This window comes from Carica papaya, chromosome 6 (genome assembly GCF_054855325.1).
Source record: "Carica papaya isolate Zhongbai chromosome 6, ASM5485532v1, whole genome shotgun sequence".
NCBI lineage: Eukaryota > Viridiplantae > Streptophyta > Magnoliopsida > Brassicales > Caricaceae > Carica > Carica papaya.
In genome coordinates, this window is record NC_142314.1 from 17170512 (window position 1) to 17186033 (window position 15522).

The 15522-nt window shown below is 31.9% G+C and overlaps 1 protein-coding gene across 19 annotated transcripts in view; it reads left to right on the plus strand.

The window, feature by feature from the left end:
• Nucleotides 1-15522, plus strand: part of LOC148253354 (uncharacterized) — an 86692-nt gene that overhangs the window by 64465 nt on the left and 6705 nt on the right. For 10 of the 19 annotated variants that reach the window (XR_015812832.1, XR_015812833.1, XR_015812839.1 and 7 more), the window contains one exon: nucleotides 14-3275. The exons of 2 other annotated variants lie outside the window; for them this stretch is intronic. Coding sequence is in view for 2 of the 17 variants with exons in the window: in XM_088206416.1 (XP_088062542.1) it covers nucleotides 14-84 (71 nt within the window). In the remaining 15 variants the exon portion in view is untranslated. Of the gene's footprint in view, nucleotides 1-13; nucleotides 3284-4064; nucleotides 4123-10716; nucleotides 11240-14911; nucleotides 14985-15522 lie in introns of those variants that run through there. 7 more of the 19 variants (XM_088206417.1, XR_015812848.1, XR_015812847.1 and 4 more) reach the window with 7 other exon arrangements.

Consider the following 15522-nt stretch of genomic DNA (forward strand, 5'->3'; position numbering starts at 1 on the left):
TACCTCGTCCTAGATGAGAAAGAAAATGAGGAACCGCCAGCTGACCTACATATTGAAGTTTATGAGAATCCTATAGATCCATAAAACTTGAGTGCATGATCGTTCCCGCACTCTGATGAGTCGAATAGCATAGTGAAAGAAGTTGTCCTCTTTTGTATTTTGACTTTGTATTTTGTAGCCATTTCTATCATCAGTTATATGTATGTAATTTAAAATCTTATATATAAGGATTTATATTAATTTGTTCCACTGTATAAAATTTTATCATGCACTCGTAATCCTATTTCTGTATCTGACACCCACATGCCTTAATTAGCATTTTGGATGTTACATAAACTCATTTGGAATCAATAGCCTTTTTTAGGAGGTAAAGGTTCTAAAGTCCAAGTATTATTTGCTTCCAATCCAGAAATTTTGTTAACCATTACATCTCTCCAATGCTAAAATTTGATTGCTTGAGAAAATGATTTTAGCTTATCATTAAATGTTATGGCCGCTAAAAAAGCAGTGTTAGTAGCAAAAAAAGTTTGAATAAGAAAAAATTGTGAAAAATGATATACTGTCAAGTTTGCTTATGGAAGAAGAGAGAGAGATGTAGGATTTATGAGAGGGGGCAAAGTATACTCACAACCAACAAATGACGTGAGACATATCTTTGTCATTTGTATGCTCTTAGAGTAGATTTCGAATTAACATTATGAATCTCATCATGTGATTAATTTTGTGGAGATAATGATCTTTCTTCAACACTTTCAATCTCAACAATTTCTGGACTTGTGGTTAAGACAAGGTAGAAGTAATTCGTTCGAGTTTTTAAGAAGCATCTATTGATATTGAAGTACAAGCAATTAAACAATGATCATAAGATGGATTCAAACCTAATTTTGAGAGCCCAAAATTCTCTATTACAGATCTGGTATCATTTAATTTACCATCAGAAACATCAAATATATTTAATCTGCAAATGAGAATATTTTTTAAAGAATTGTATGTCTCGAGAAACATAAATCCTTTTACTTTCAAGATCATAAATTTTGTATCCCTTTTATCCTCTTCAGCAATATTTCATAAGGAGTTTTATCCTTTAAAACAAAAGGTGGTATGTGATTGATTAAATATATTGCATTAAGGACACACTCACCCTAGAATGAAATTAAAAGACTTTCTTGAAACTGTAAAACACGTGCCACCTCCACAAATCGTGTATGCTTGCGCTCGACGACTCCATTTTATTGGGGTGTATATATGCAGCTAGTTTGATGCTCAATTCCATGATCAAAATAATAACTCCTTATATCATCATGTGTGAACTAAAGTCTGTTATCTATTCAAAAGAGCTTAACTCTAAAATTAAATTGAGTATAAACCCAATTAAAAAACTGTATCAAATATGCTTTGGTTTCTGATTTATTCTTCATAAGAAACAACTATGTTGTTCAATTGAAATTATCTACCAAATTCAATAAGAAATGACATCCAGAATAAGATTTTATTTTATACGGGCCCCAAATATCACAATAAACTAAATCAAATAATAAAAGCCCATTTTGTTCTCTACCCATTCTAATCAGCTTCCTTGAGGCTAAGTCCTGAATCACAAAACAATCTGCCAGAAAGACTACCAAACAATTTAAATCTTTTGTCAATCTATTACCAGATAGTAAATTAAAAGAAAAATTAAGAATTCCTAAAACTCGTGCAAGTATTAGTTTGTTACCAAGGTCTATTTAACCCATGGCATGAAATTTTAACAATTGCACCATTAGGAATTTGTACTAGTGGCATATTGGGTTAAATAATAGGTTTGGACTAAGATTCCATGTCACAAGTCATGTGATTTGTGGCCCCTGTATCCACAACCCACTCATCATTCTCCTTACCCGAAAATTTGGAGGTTGTCATATTCATAAATGGATTACCTTCTAGTATTTTCAAGCCTTTTAAAATAGCTAACAACTAGTACTGTTGTGTAAAATAAAAACTAGGAATTGACAATTTTGTGTTGTCTTCTGATGTAACAAAAGCTGTGTTGTAAGATGTCCTTGTTCTAACAACATTCTAAAATTGAGTTCCACATGCACGAGACTAATCATTTTCAGTTTGCCTACCATTCTTCTTTCCTGGTTTGTGTCAATCTTATGGGTAACCCATCATCTTAAAAAAAATATTCCTTACTGTGGGTAATTTTCCCACAATGAACACATGGTAATTAATTTCTACTTCCATTGTCACTCTTCTATTATTTCAGTTTATTCCTTCTTACCAGTGTTGTAGGTCCTTTAATGATGCGAATTTGAGTTGCCACAGCTGATCGTTGCTTATCTCCCAAGGTTTGGAAATGGATCTACATTTAATATCTATAACCTGACAGTTGAGAAAAAATTATCAAGCCCCATTAAGAAATCAAATACCTTTTTTTCTTCATGTATGGACTACATCCGCTTTGTTGCACCACACTTGACGTGACCCTAAGAGGGAATTCCAGTTACCTGGGAACCCAACCATCAGATTTTATGCCAATTCGAACACAAGGCTTGGGAGAAGCCTGGACCAAGAAAACAGAGTCGAGATTCGATGACAAGTTCCAATATCATGAAGCCCAAGGATCCAATTCGTGCAAGCTTAGATCAGGTAGATGGATCATCAATGCCATCAAGATTGGGAAGCCTTATGGGCTGCCTAGACAACCAACCCAAGGAAACATCAACAATGATGAGTTGTAGGCTATCGAATTGATCCTATAAGACAAAGCTGGTGTGTCTGAGACAACGCACGAAGGAGAGGTACCCGCAGGCGGGCAACCTGAGTCACCCGGCCTGTCACCTGGCCCACTAGGCCCAACCCGCAGCCTAGCATGCCACGTGCCTGAGAAGAATGTGTAGGCCCATGTTGCGCGCCCCAACAGGTGGGCCAACCGAGGCCCATCAAAAAGACCCAACGGCTAGCCCTCATCCTGAAGCCTAATCCAGCTGACCCGCACCTGAAGGAGAAGAAACCTGACTAAAAACTTGGCCCAATAGCAACCGCGTGCATAGTTGAGGAGAGACCTGGGCGGGCCGCAAAGTTGTCAGGCCCAAAGATCGTGCATGTACGAACCCAACCTAAAGCTGTGTGTGCACATGCGGGCTTCCCTAGCCCACATGGGTGAGGTGTGTGTGTGGTAAGTTTTGGACTTCTTTCCTCCACATACCCCATATGATTTTTCAACCCAAAATCACAAAATTCACATGGTAATTATCACCTCATGATTTAATTATTATTATTAAAATTAAAGATTAATTATATAATATTTTAATTTTAGGGTCATCTGAAGCTATTATTTTATTATATTTTTAATCTTATTATTAATCTAATTATTTTAATTTGATTTTCACATGGAATTCAGAAGGGATAAATATTAACATATTTTAATTAATATTTTATAGTAAGTCTATCTCTTAAGATTATTTCATTAATTTATTTGCGATAGAATAATAATTTTATTATGTATTTATCCTAAATTTAGATAGAATTCTATATAGGGTACTATTTTATTAAATTATCCCAGGATTTTATACTTATCTAGATGCCCAAGAAATGTTATAAAAAAACCTTTGCCCGTAGGATGTAAATACAGCACATTTAACAATCAATTTGAGAGAATTCTTGAAAGCTTCGCCTTTTCTTCTTTTTTAGCATTTTTGCTAAAATTAGCTTCTTCAAGTTCTTTAGGAAGCAAGAGTCTTAAGAAATCTTGTTGAGCTAAAGAGCGGGGATTAACTTATCAGTAAGTTTATAGTGTTTTTCCTTTAATTGTTTATTTTTCCTAGTCTTTGTTTTTCTTTTTCTTTAGGATTATAGATTCAATTAGAGGGAGAGGTTTATTTTAGATGGTTATAGTTTCGGTAGTGCATACATTGAGTGGGTTTTAGGAGTTGATTCGATCCTCCCTATACCCTCCCGCATCAACACTTATACAAAAAAACTGAGAAAAAGAGGGACTAAAGTCTTGTGGTTCTTTTTTTGGCTTTATTTTTAGAGGATTATAGAAAGATTATAAATGGATTTTGGATCAATTTTTGCAGGCTATTCTCTAGTTTTCTTAGTTCGGTCATTCAAGAAGGATTTAGTTTTACTAGAGAGGTATTTATCTATTTTCTCCATTATTGATGATCTCAAGTGTGGATTGAGAATATTTTGTACTTATTTTCTTTGATAGAAGATTTTACTCAAATTTTGGCATGTGGTTTTCTCTCTACACTAGAGGATTTTCCACATAAAATTCTATGTCTCTTTACTTTACGATTATTTCTTTACTTACTATTGTTTTACTTAAACAAGTGGTATCATAGTCAAATTGATTGGTTTCCTCATTGATTTATGGTATGTGATTAATTATGTGAATTAAGATAGAGGAATTCTGGAGTACAATGATTAAATTGTCGATCTTAAATTATTCAATTTGGAAGTCAAAGATGGAGAACTTTCTTTATTGTAAAGAATTATATGACCCTATAAATTAGGAACTGCCAAGTTAACTAGGAAATCATAAGGAGAAAATGAAAAAAAAAGTTATAGGAATTATTCGGCAATAGGTGTATGTTAGTGTCTACCATCATATAAGCAAAAATGTTAATGCATGGGTCTTGTAGAAGAAAGTGGAAACTATTCATGAGAGAAAAAGTGTTTAGAATAAAGTTTTTGCTATTAGAAAACTCGTGAACTTGAAGCTACAAAATGGGTGGTCAATTATATAATATTTAAGTGAGTTCAAAACTTGGTAAATCAATTGAGCACTATTAAGATAACTATAGATGATGCATGCATTATTACTCTTAACCTCTTTACCAGATAGTTGGGAGACCTTGGTGGTGTCTCTTAATAACTCTATTCCAACCGGTTTTTTATCTTTATCTTTGATAAATGGTAGTCTGTATGATGAAAAGACTAAAAGGAAAGATATGGGCATTAATACTTTATTGGCTCTTGTCACAACCATATAAAGCAGAGGTAAAAATAAAAGTAAGGTCCTAAGGGGCATAATAAATATAGAAGCAAGTCACAGTCAAAAGGGAAATTAAGTTGTTATCGCTACGGTAGGGAGGGGAATTTAAAATGAAATTACAAGGCTTTAAAAAATAAACAGAATAATGAAAAAAATTTAAAAAAGGCAGATAATCAGAATACCACTGCAACTGTAGATGATGATAATAAAGAGCTTGTTGTACTTTCATTTGTTGAGAACTATAGCCATGTTACTAATCCTGATATTGAGTGTAGTTGATTCAACAGCATCCTACTTACTACACTCAGGAGGGGTAAGTCTTTACTATGTATAAAGCAGAGAATTCTTGCAAAGTGAAGATGGCTAACACCACCTATGCAGATATAGTGGGTGATAGTGATGTTTTCATACTAACAAATGTTGGTTGCATGTTAACTTAGAAAAACATGTGACTTATGCTAGATTTGCTCGCGAATACGATTTCTACTCATGTCATGGATCTAGAATTTAAACCTTTGTGATGATTATTTGCATGGCAAGCAACATAGAATTTCTTTTACTAGTTCATCTAAAAGAAAAAAAATATCATTGAGTTAGTTTTCTCTAATGTATATAGTCCCATTGATATGAAAATTGTAGGAGGTAGTAGATATTTTGTTACTTTTATAGATAATGTTTCACAAAAAGTTTAGGTGTTTATTTTGGAAACAAAAATTAGGTTATTCATTACTTTAAGCAGTTTCATGCTATGGTGGACAAAGAGAAATGAACATCTTTAAAGTGTCTTCGCAATGACAATGGAGGTAAATACACTTCACAAGAGTTTGCAAATTATTATATTCAGCACGAATTAGATATGATAAAACTGTTCCTGGTACTCTATAACATAATGGTGTAATTGAAAGAACAAACATAACCATTTTAGAGAAAGTTAGATGCATGATGAAAATGGCTAATTTACCAAAGTTATTTTGGGATGAGGCATTATGCAATACCTACTATTTAATGAATTGGTATCCATCAACTCCTTTATATTTTAATTTTCCTAAAAGAGTATGGTCTAGGAAGGATATTACTTACTCTCACTTGAAGGTATTTGGGTGTAAGGAATTTGTGCAAGTGCTTAAGAAACAGAGACAAAAACTTGATAACAAAATAGTTCCATGTATTTTTCTAGGTAATGATGTAGAGTTGGGTACGAATTATGTGATCTGGTGAAAAAGAAAGTCATCAGGTCCATATATGTAATTTTTCATGAACACAAGACCTTATTGGACTTTAAGACATCAGAGAATACTATAAAAAATGAAGATATTCCTCTTTTTATACTAGTCTCTACTTTAATCAAAGATGCCACAAATGAGGGAGAGTTACATAAACAACATGGGATTGATTATATATTAGCACTAGTGATGTCAATGATGATATTGAACATGGGAGTAACCCCTTCATCATCATACTGTAGAAGAACCTCAGGTTAGGAGGTTAACTAGAATACATCATCCATCTACTAGATATTCTAGTTCTGAGTATGTCACAATTACAAAAAATGAGGAGACAAATAGCTCCTAAGAAGTTCAAAATCGCAAAGAGAAAGTTTAGTAGATGAAAGTAATAAAGGAGGAGATGAGTTTGTTAAAGAAGAAGAATACCTATGAGCTAGTTGAACTTCCAAAAGGTAGAAAAGCCTTGAAAAATAAATGGGTGTACAAGCTTAAGATGGTTGGAAAAAACTAGAGAAGTATAAAACTCATTTTGTAGTAAAGGGTTACAATCAGAATAAAGGAGTTGATTTTGATGAGATTTTTTCTCTTATTTTGAAGATGTGCCTCATCCAAATGATTCTTGGTCTGATTGCTAGCTTGGATCTTAAGCTTGAGGACCTAAATGTGAAAACTGTATTTGTTCATAGTGATTTGGAGAAAGAAATCTATATGGATCAATTAGATGAATTTGAAATAAAAGAGAAAGGGGACATGGTTTACAAGTTGAAGAAAAGCTTGTATGGGTTAAAACTAACTCTAAAACAATGCTGCAAGAAATTTAACTCTTTCATGGATCATTGTGTGTACTTTAGGACATTCTAAGATGGTAAATTTTTCATTCTTTTGCTCTATGTGAATGATATGTTGATAGTAGAGTAAGATGCTAAAATGATTTTCAATTTAAAACAAAGAGTTGTTTGGCTCCTTTAATATGAAAAATTTGAGACCAGCATGACTAATTTTGGTCATGCAGGTTACTCGTGACGAGAAAGCTACAAAGTTATAGTTGTTATAAGAGAAGTATGTTAAGCAGATACTAAGCAGATTTAATATGAAGAATGCTAAGTCAATTAACATACCTCTTGCTCGTCATTTTACACTTCCCAAGAAATCTTGTCCCTCAACTCGAAAGGAAAATAAAGAAATGACAGTCATTCCTCACTCCACTGTAGTTGGGAGTTTCATGTATACTATGATTTGCACCCGATAAAGTATTACTTATGTTGTTGACTTGGTCAATGGGTTTCTTTCAAATCCTTGTAAAGATCACTAAGAGGCTATAAAATGGATTCTTAGGTATTTGAGACATATTTTTAAGATGTGCTTATGTTTTGGAGACTCAAAATCATTTCTAGAGGGATATATAGATGCGGATATGGCAGGTGACCTTGATGACAGGAAGTTAATTTTAGGGTATGTGTTTCTTTTTGTAGGAGGAGCTATCTCATGAGCAGTCTGAATTGTAAAAGTGTTTTGTTCTATCCACAACTGAGGCAAGGTACATAATTATGGCCAAAGTAGGTAAAAAAATGCTTTGGATGAAAAGATTTCTCAAAGAGTTGGATTTGAAGCAAGATGAGTATATGGTGAATTGTGAGAGTGAAAATGCTCTAGAAAATTTCACATATCACTGTTGAACTAAGTATATTGATCTAAGATATCATTGGATCCGTAAAGTAGTGAACAATCAAGAGATGTTATTAAATAAGATTCAAAATGATAAAAATCTAGCTGACATGTTGACCAAGGTGGTGACTCGTGGTAAGCATCAGTTATGCGCCAAGATGGTGGGATTAAGTGGCAATTGTGCAATGGATGTATGGACATCTCTCCATGGGTTAGAGGGGGAGATTTTTGGTCATGGCCTGGTGGGCCAATTGATTCTAGCCCATTAGGACTAATAAGAAACAAAAATAAGAAGCTTCTTTCAATAAAAAATATATATATAAATTTGGCTTTGTTGTTTCTCTTAACACATTCACGGGAACCAAGAGGGAAAAAGTGGTTGTCAAAAAATGCAAAAAGGAATTTTTTTTTTTTGTTTTTCTCAGTCACGTGAAGAAACTAAGAAAAAGGGGGACCAAAGTTTTATGGGTTTTTTCTTCGGCTTTATTGTTGGTGAATTATCAAAAAATTACAAGTGTATTTTAGATCAAATTTGGAGGGTTATTCTCTAGCTTTTTTGGTGTGATAATTCAAAAATGATTTAGTTTTACTAGAATTGTATTTATGTATTTTCTCCATTATCGGTGATCTCAAGTGTAGATTACTTGAGAATATTTTGTATGTAACACCTCGAAATCCTTTACACTTAACGTGTGTCGAACTCCATTAATTGGGTCGAATGGCCATTTAAATTTTGTTAATATTTAAAATTAGCAACATTGTTGCTTTACCTTAATTAAATAATTTTTATTCATTTTTATATTTTTTAATATTTATTTCAAATTAATAATGTTTTTAGTAAAAATAATAAGAGTCGGTAAAGTTGGCAAAGTGGAAAAGTAGAAAAAATCTTGGTAGCCCATGACCCACACACTCAGTTAACCCGCACGGACAAGCCTGCGCGCACACACTGCACACGCACTGCGCATGACTGTGAACACAGTATGCACGCACATTGTGAAGCATGGTCGCGCACAACTTGTAACTACAAGTTGTCAGTCGGCCATCGACGAGACGACTGCTACCTTGTCCCATCGGCCATGCTTGGCCATGCAAAGTAGGCCCCACTTTTCACCCACCTCTTCATTTGTTTTTACGGATGCCCCCCATTTGTCGCACATCTAGAAACCCCCAAAACTCTATTTAAAGGCTTCCCTTCCCCTTTCTTTCACACTTTATTTTCTCTTCCATTTTCCAATTTCTTTAACACTCTATCTTCCCTTCTATTTTTCCGCTTCCTAAAGGGAAAAACTTTGAGAGAGGAAGAAGGAAAAAAGTAAGAGTTTATAGAGCTCGACCAAGGAGTGCTAGTAGTTCCTTTCTTATCTTCCAGAATGCTAAGTCGACTCAATTTCGATAAGGGATTCTTTAGTATTTTCATCTATATTTCTAAGTACTTTTTTTAGTTAATTAATTTGATGAAATTAAAGAATTGTTGAAATGAATTATGTGCTTGCTTTGGTGATCTATTGTTGATAAATGAGGATCCATTTATGATAAATGTGTTAGAATGATGATTTGGGATACATGTGGGATTGACCCTTACACTTACTCTTGGTAATGACAAAAGAATTGTTCTAAGGAGCTCCAGCTTTAAAGAATATCCCGATTGGTCAAATCCAAGTATATTGGGCCTTTGGCCGAATACATTAATGAGCCCCGGCCAGTTTTAGAAGTGAAATACGAAATATCTATGATTATGTAAAGTATAATACATGGTAGTTGTACCATATGACCATGATGCATGAATTTCTATTAGTATTGATGCTTGTTCACATGTACAGTATTATTGAACATGATGATTTATGCATAAGTCTCTTCAGTGTTTAAACATTGTTTAAACCATGACATATGACGATTGATAAAATGCATGCGGGTTTGGCCCTCCGCTTTACCTTGGTAATGGCGAATATGGTAATTCTAATGGGTCTTGTCTCAAGAGGATGACCAGAAGGTTAAGCGCAAGTGAATGAGCCTACAGTCCAAACATAGAAAATGAGTCTTCAAGCTGGATGTGTGAAAAAAGGCCTGGCCTTCGAGTCGAATAGATTGTGGAATCGCTATTAGATTCAGAAATGGTTGCATTAAACATATAACATGCAAATGGAAAAGAATATGGAATTTTTTTGTGAATATGAAATAAATAAGAGAAAAGAATGAAAAATTTGTTTGACTATTATCTCTTAGGGATTTATGTTTCTCCCTCCTCTAAAAAGTATTAGTGAACTGCTTCATATGATGATCGACGATCCCTCTGATGAGAGAGGATATGCATTAGGTACATATAGGGCCATAGTGGCAAAATATAGTTGTGGCTATAGTTTAGATGGGGAAATGAGAATGACCCGAGAATTTGGTTATTCACAGTGGTAGCCGAGGATCCCTTTTGCTCTAAGTGGATATATATTGTAAGGGCTTAGTGTGGAGGTCAGTAAAAGACTTAATAAAATCTACATACGATTCAGAATATGAATTGTATTTCTATGATGATTTGTATGATGGTTCCTCTGTTTACTAAGCATGTTATTTTTTTTACTTTCATTGGATAATTGATATGTTTGGGTGTGTCAAATGTAATATAGCATGCCTACTTAAATGTTGATTGATGGTGCTGTTAGTTGGTTATATAACTGTCTCATTGGATTTTCTTAATAAAGACAAAACGTTTTTTGAATAATTAAATGTCTTCATACTGTGATGGTTCTTAAAGATAAGAGGTATATAAAATATTATTCAAGTTGTTACTTTTAAAACTTTAGATGTTTAATTTTAAATATTGTTTCTCTTACTGAGTTTACATAGAACACACCCTTAATCTATGCCCACCAGATGGTGAGGAAGTTGAGGATCTGCTCCCCGAGTTATCCCCTGGAGGTTGACTAGACCCATTCACGGATCCTTAGTAATTCTTTATGACATAATTCGAGTGTAATGATTATTTCACATGTTGATCTAAAAATCCTGTAAAGACTCTACTTTTTGTACTTAATACTTAAGATTGCCAAATTATGCCCTTTGATGTAAGTTTTAAATCTTAGATTGCTTTGTAAGGGATTTTTATTTTCTACTTCAATGTCAAATAATGTTTTAGCACTCGAAACTATTTAGATAGTTGGCTCCCTTCTACCCATTTGGTATTTGGGATGTTACATTGTACTTGTTTTCTTTGACAATGGATTTGACTCGAACTTTGACCTGTGCTTTTTCCCTCTACATTGGAGGATTTTTTACATAAAATCTTGTGTCTCTATACTTTGTGACTGTTTCTTTACTTGTAATTATTTTATTGGTTGTGCACTGAATTTTGATTTACGATATTGATTGGTTTGGATAATAATTGGAACTTATGCATTAATTTAGTGATTATTTTAATTTACACAAGTAATTATATTTCTTAATTGAGATTTAACAAAAGGTTCATTCCTTTCTATTGAGCCTTCCTTGAACCCTAATAGAGCTTTTAATTTGTAAATCCACTCTTTAAAAAAATAAATATGGAATTTCTTCTTCTACATCTTAGATATTGTAAGAAAAGTTTGGACAACTTTTAAGGGATTCTTATGTCAAGGACATATAAGTTTTTAGTGAGCTAGACACAAAAAACAACTAGTTTAATTTAAGAGGTTAAAGAAAGTAGAGGAATCTAAAGTAACTGCCTTGAAAAATAAGACATATGCATAAGTAGTAACCATTTCTCTATAAATCGGGTCTGCACTCCCTTTCCTTCACTCTTTAAAGTTTACTTTTGATATATTGTTATGTATTGCTCAAGTTTTCCATTCTTACACATGTTTTACATGTATATTTCGGTATTTGCATACAAATCAAGTTTTTTATATTATTTATGTAAATCTTATCATTGGAGATTTAAATACAAAGTAAGATTTTCATTATTATTTATATATTTCACATATATTAGCATTAAATTTGCATATAAAGCAAGTTTTTCATTCTTACTTATGTATTTCACATTATTATTAGACATTCAGATTATAAGGGTGAAATTTTGAAAATCTAAATTCATTCACGTCTCAGGTTGCCTTAGGATTTGGGTCGATAGATCTCTTATTCTAATTGAAGTCATTTTTAAATTGTAAGACATTGTCTCTAGTACATAAGTAATCTCTTGAATGTATTTTCTTACTATTAAAATGTGAAATACATTAAGGCTCCCAATAAGGAATGTAAAAACACCCAACTATAAAGGACATGATTCATTCTTTCTAAAATTTTGAATAGCTCAGCGAATTGAGGCCTTAATTTTCCTCATATCAAAAAATGCATCCCTCCTTTAATTTGGATATATTTAATAAGACATTATCACTATTTAAAACTCTAATACTATTTTCTATTACTTATATAACATTTTATGTCTACTCTAAACTGCACAAGAGCATTTTTTTATTGTAGGAATTTTTTTCTCTAATTTCCTAAACAAGCTCAAAACAAAAATTTTCTTTCATCTTAGATCATCCCAACGTAAAAGATGATTTATACTTCCTATCATATAAAGTCTCATAAAGAGTTATTTGAAGGCTTGTTCAACAGCTATTATTATGATAAACCTAGTCAATAGCATGTGATGTTTCTAAAAGTCTTTCATATTAATTGCACAAACTCTCAATATATGTTCTAAAGTTTCAATAGTTCACTCAGATTGTCCATTTATTTAAGCGTGAGAGGAAATGCTGAATTTCAAAATGGTCCTTAAGACTTTATGGAGATTATCCCAGGATTGAACTATGAATTAGAAATCCCTAATTGATATAATAGTCAAAGGAATGTTAATTTTAACAATTAAGTGGATGACCCACTAACTAGATGTTTTATTTTTCTCATCCATTCATAACAGTTAAATCTAACTAAAAAGACACCTAAAATAATAGATGACCATTATAAAAAAAATGTACATTGATAGAGTGGGTAACCATAAAATAAATTATAAAATTATTATATTTTATAAAAATTAAAATATAATAATATAAATGTTTATCAACACATTTAATTAGCATAAATGTGTTTTGGCCTCTTGTCTCATCTATAAAAAGAGCTCAAATTCATCTTTTATACGAGTCTTCCATCAGCTAAAGTTTTTCATTCTTGTGCATAATAGTTAAATAGAGAGAAAAAATTAGACAAAGAATTAAGGATTTTGTCAAGGGGTCTCTCAATCATGCTATGAATGCATCATCTTTGGATAGTATGTAGCTCTAAACTCCTATCACTTTTATTTCTCTTAAGATGTATTGAATTCAATAAAAATTATTTCTGCATCAAATATTCTTACATTTAGTATCAGAGCAAGATTGAATTCACACATCTTAAAATTTTATACTAACAATTTATATATATGTATATAATTTTATACTAATAGTTTATATATATATATATATATTAATTCACTAACAGTTTATATATATGTATATAATTTTATACTAACAATTTATATATACGTATATATTATTACACTAAGTTTATATATATATTATTACACTAATAGTTTATATATATATATATATTAATTCACTAAGAGTTTATATATCTGTATATAATTTTATACTAACAGTTTATATATATGTATATATTATTACACTAACAGTTTATATATATATTATTATACTAACAGTTTATATATATATATATAATTTTATTCTAATAGTTTTTATATGTTTATTATTACACTAACAGTTTATATCTATGGATCTAATTTTATACTAACACTTAATATGAATATATTAATTTACTAGTAGTTATATATATATATATATAATTTTATACTAAAAATTTATATATGTATATATTATTACAGTAATATTTTATATATATATTATTACACTAACAGTTTATATATATGTATATATTATTATACTAACATTTTATATTCATATATATTATTACATTAATAGCTTATATATATGTATATAATTTAACATTAATAGTTTATATATATGTATATATTATTACACTAACAGTTTATATTCACATATATTATTACACTAATAGCTTATATATATGTATATAATTTAACATTAACAGTTTATATATATGTATATATTACACTAACCGTTCATATATATATATTATTATACAGTTTATATATGTATATATTATCACACTAACAGTTTATATATATGCAAATGATGTGATCTTAGACAGTCTAGAATTAGTTCCAAAGATACAACCTTGCATTAATGAAGAATGCCCAGAACAAGAGAGTAGTTTCATCCCTGAACGCTTTCCCAATTGGGATTATTTGAAGAGATTGGCCAAATTTGTCCAAGGTAGAAATATTAAAGTCCAAGTAAAATTAATGGCCTAAAGAATTGTAAGAAAGCCCACGCCCCAAGAAGAGGTCCACATGCGCGCTGAACAAGCATGACCCGCGAACATGCTCATGTGCCTGCACGGACTGCACGCACGAGCACATTGGAGCGCCCATGCACGCGGCCCTTTAGGCTCGTTTGGAACCGACTATGCGCGCACAGCCCAAGGGGCTATATGCCCGTACCCCGCACGAATGGCCCAAACCCACCAGCCTACGACTCTTGCGGGTCTTCTCCCACGCAACCCGCACGGACCAGCTAGCCCAGCCCATCCAAGTAGTCCAAACTGGTCGACCCCCTTTTTCCCTTTTTAAATTATTTAATATTTATTTTATTATTTTAAAATCTTTTAAAAAGGCTTGGGCCCCGCTTTTCAAAATATCCATGTGTTAAAATTAATTTTCACATGTGTTTTAAATGAATTTCATGTGGGATAAATATGGATTTAAATTAATTATTATTTTAATATAAGTCTATCCCTTAAGATTATTTAATCAGTTTATTTGGGATAGAATAATTATTTTATTATGTAATTATTCTAGATTAATATAGAATTTTATCTAGGTTATTATTTTATTAATTATCTCAAGATTTTGTACTCATATTTGAGAATAAATTTGAGAGAATTTTTGAGTGCTTTAGTTTTTCTTCATTAACATTTTTTCTAAAATTAGTTTCTTCAAGTTCTTCGGGAAGTAGGAGTCTTCAGAAGTCTTATTGAGTCAAGGAGCGAAGATTAACTTATCGGTAAGTCCATGGCGTTTTTTCTTTCCTTGTTTTATTTTTATAGTCTTGATTTTTACTTTTCTTTAGGATTGTAGATTCAATTAGAGGGAGGAGTTTAATTCTAGGTGGTTATTGTTCCGGTATTGCATACGTTGAGTGGGTTTCAGAAGTTGATTTGATCGTCCCCATACCCTCCCACGTCAGTAAATGTATATATATATACTATACAAATTATGGTTCGTAGTTTTATAACTTAAGATTTATTAACATAGAGAGTTACGAAAGTAGCACAAATTGATGAATCTTGCGTTAGTTAAACTACATTAAAGAATTAAGGGAGACTTATAAAGCAATAATATATATTTTTATAATTATAAGATTGAGACTAACCCAAAGAAGAGTCACTTTCTACTAATTAAGAACTGGTAATTTATTTTGTGTTATTTAGATGGATACCCGAAGGTAACATGTAAATGATACAAAATATTAAGTATTTTAAACCCTTTTGAGTAAACACTAGACATACTAACGTTTTGCCCAAAAGAAAAACTATAGTGAT